We start from the raw sequence: 3126 nt of genomic DNA, 5'->3' as shown, positions 1-3126 counted from the left end.
CCGGGAATAGGGTGAAAGTTTTGCGTATAATTGGTCTGTATGTTGTGTTCATATGAATGTGTTATGTGTTGTAATATTTGGTTACTTTGTGTTATGACGCTGTGCGTGTATAGAATAGGCTCTGTCTGTATGAATCGAAAATTTTTTGACATGCGGCATGTCTGTTCTTACCTTAGTCAATTTTTTTGCGCACTTTGATTCAATAAACTGAGTCATTTTTGGAAAAAAAAAATCATTTTCAAATTAGGCCTAGAACATGACAAATTAATTAAGATAGAGTTTAACAAATTTATAATTGAAAAAATTGTAATTAAAATTATAATAAATAAAAATTAAGATATCTCAAGTAAATACTACTTTTTGTTTTCAAGCGTCTGGAGAGACTCTCCATAGATTTTTACATGTCTTTTTCGAAGAGCTCAGTTCAATGAAACTATTGCCTGCACCTGGTGTATCTGCAAACCTCATACACCACACAAATTTTTTTAAAAAATTATTCATGTTTTAAAATAAAAAACCAATCAATAAATGCGATCTACACAATCTAAAGTATAAATATGCAAAAAAAAAAAAAATCACATATTTAAAGACCTATTACTAAACCATCAACCCATCAAAATAATCGGCGGTGGATAATGGGGCTACATTTAATTTTTAAAAAGTTTCAAATTTAAGATTTTTTTTTATATTTAATCCTTTTAAAAAAACACAGAGCAAATGTGATAAATCTATTTTTTTTTTAAATTTCGAGACCTCTATTATGGGTTTCTTTTTTTTTAAAATTGTTTTTTAAGTTAATTTGTGCTGGTGCACGAGATGTACTTGTAGACCTGGCGCAGGGAATAATTCCTCCAAGCACCCAGCAAGTTGCTGCCACGTCATTTCGAAGTTGCCGAAAATGCCGCGCAAAAAAAAGTCTCCCAACGTGCGCGGGGCCCGCATCTGGATTGCTGATGACGTCATCTGAATACGTCATCAAATTTACGTCATCTTAAACACTTGTTTGTCGCCCAGCGCGCGTGGGGCCCTTCTCCCAATGTTGCTTCCCCTCCTCTTTCCTTTTTTTCCCCCTTTTTTTCTTTTTCCTTTTTTTGTTTATTTATCCACTTGTCTACAAATTAAGCCCTACACCTCCCATTCCCCCTCACCCCCCAACTCCTCATTGAGAGAGCGAGACAGAGAGAGAGGAGAGTGAGAGTTTGAGAGGAAATTTGGATAAAAGCTATGGAGGAGACCGCGATCGACGAGCTCACCAGAGGGCGGGAATCAACTATCCGCCTCGAGCAATTTCTCCGAAAGACGTTGCCCCCCGAGGCCCAAGGGCCGAACACTACGTTTGCGGGGCTGATTGGGGAGATTCTTGGCTCGTTCGACAAAGCGCTCAGTAATTTAGATTCTGAAGGGCGGAGATCTGGGGCTCTCCTCGATCGAAGAAGTGAGAATTTTGGAGGAAAGAAGACGATCCGATCTGGTCGTAAGGGTGGCTACAGAAGAAGGTAGAGAAAAAAAAAATTCATCTGTATATAGAGAGATTATATTTCAATGATTTAAATTAAGTTTCTTGATTAAGAAATTAATTATGGCGTATATTGTAGGGCTCATCCTTATTCGTGCACACAACAAAGGAAAAAGACAACCGATGATGGGTATACTTGGAGGAAGTATGGACAAAAGGTTATCTTCAGTGCAAAGCATCCAAGGTAATGAGATTAATTAATTTTACTCATTCTTTTTAATTTATTTTTTATCCTTAGTTTTTGGGTTCTTATTTATCTCTATTTTTGTACCCCTTAATTATTCTAAGAAAGAGGATTCTATTTTGTTCGTGACATGATGACTTGGTAATTTCTTCAAATTTTAATTTGCACTACATAACACATGCTTTTTATTAATCCTAAATTAATCTTAACACCAAGTAGTAATTAAGTTTATCTTGAGATTTCTACATATGTAACATGTTATTTTTTTTGCATTAATGTAACAGGAGCTACTACAGATGCACCTACAAGTATGACAAAGGTTGCCAAGCTACAAGACAAGTCCAGCGATCGGAGGACGACCCGACCCTGTACGAGATCACCTACATCGGCGAGCACACATGTAGAGATCTCCCTGACTCTTCGATCATCATCAACTTCGACGGGACCGCCGCGACGAATAACAGCAATCAACCCCAAAAGGCGGAGTACTTTGATGAAGAAGTCATAAGCAAACTCGTCATGACCGGATTTTCGTCCTCAGAGAACCTAGTGCTACAAGATTTAATGGTGTCTATGCCGAAGGTAGAGATCGCGAGCTGTGGATCGGAGAGCACCTCGGATTTGCAATCCCCGTGTGGCAGTTTCGATATGGAGTTCGATGAACAGCTATTCGATTTCGATGACATCTATTCTCAGTTTCGAGCATATCCGGATTTTGAGACTATGTAGAGTTGTCGACTATGTTAGGTCTCACTCGAGCTTCTGCTTGAAAAGGATAGGGGGGGAGTTTCAATTTACCGCTTTTTCGTGTGATGTATAAGTTCAGAAGCAAAATCAGTGGTTAGATATATAGGTGTGCTATTTGGGATCTTGCTAATTAGATGTTTGTTGTACTAAATCTATTTTACATCAATTTGATGAAAATACATATGGCTTTAGATTATACAACATGTACACTATAGCTAGCACCGCGACGAAATTGGGAACCTTGGGTTTAGGGGCGGCAATAGCCTGTGTCTGCCTGGTTTTAGGGGCCAGATTGGGCGGAATCATGTTCGAAATGGTGGGACCGTGAGAGGCCGGGTAGGGCTAAGTCATGTTCGAAGTGGCTTGAGGCTGGTCGGGCGGAGTCACAATCGAGACCTATGGACGAGCTTTTGGGATTAATAGTACTTAGCGCCAACGATCCAACAAACACCTATATGAATCTATTCAAAATTGATTCAACCAGTTTCAAACGATCAGCGAATAACCGACCCTAATCTGACTTAGCTTGGTCGCAAATATCCCGGTGATGCTACCCTGATAAAGTTGATGCGGATCAAACCTAGCTAAAGCCAATCTAAAAAATATTAAGGTTGATGGTTTCTAATCACAAACCAATTCGGCGTAACCGATCCGACTGGGTCGAGTCGATTTGAGTAGC

The 3126-nt window shown here is 39.2% G+C and overlaps 1 protein-coding gene across 1 annotated transcript; it reads left to right on the top strand.

The window, feature by feature from the left end:
• On the top strand, positions 1122-2643 carry LOC109727822 (probable WRKY transcription factor 70). The gene is made up of 3 exons (XM_020258015.1): positions 1122-1496; positions 1596-1700; positions 1985-2643. Exons 1-3 carry the CDS (start codon positions 1225-1227, stop codon positions 2427-2429), a joined length of 822 nt encoding a protein of 273 aa, XP_020113604.1. The 5' UTR covers positions 1122-1224; the 3' UTR covers positions 2430-2643.

This window comes from Ananas comosus, linkage group 23 (genome assembly GCF_001540865.1).
Source record: "Ananas comosus cultivar F153 linkage group 23, ASM154086v1, whole genome shotgun sequence".
In the NCBI taxonomy this organism is placed as follows: domain Eukaryota; kingdom Viridiplantae; phylum Streptophyta; class Magnoliopsida; order Poales; family Bromeliaceae; genus Ananas; species Ananas comosus.
Note: the sequence above shows the minus strand (reverse complement) of the source record. Positions and strands in the feature narration are given on the sequence as shown.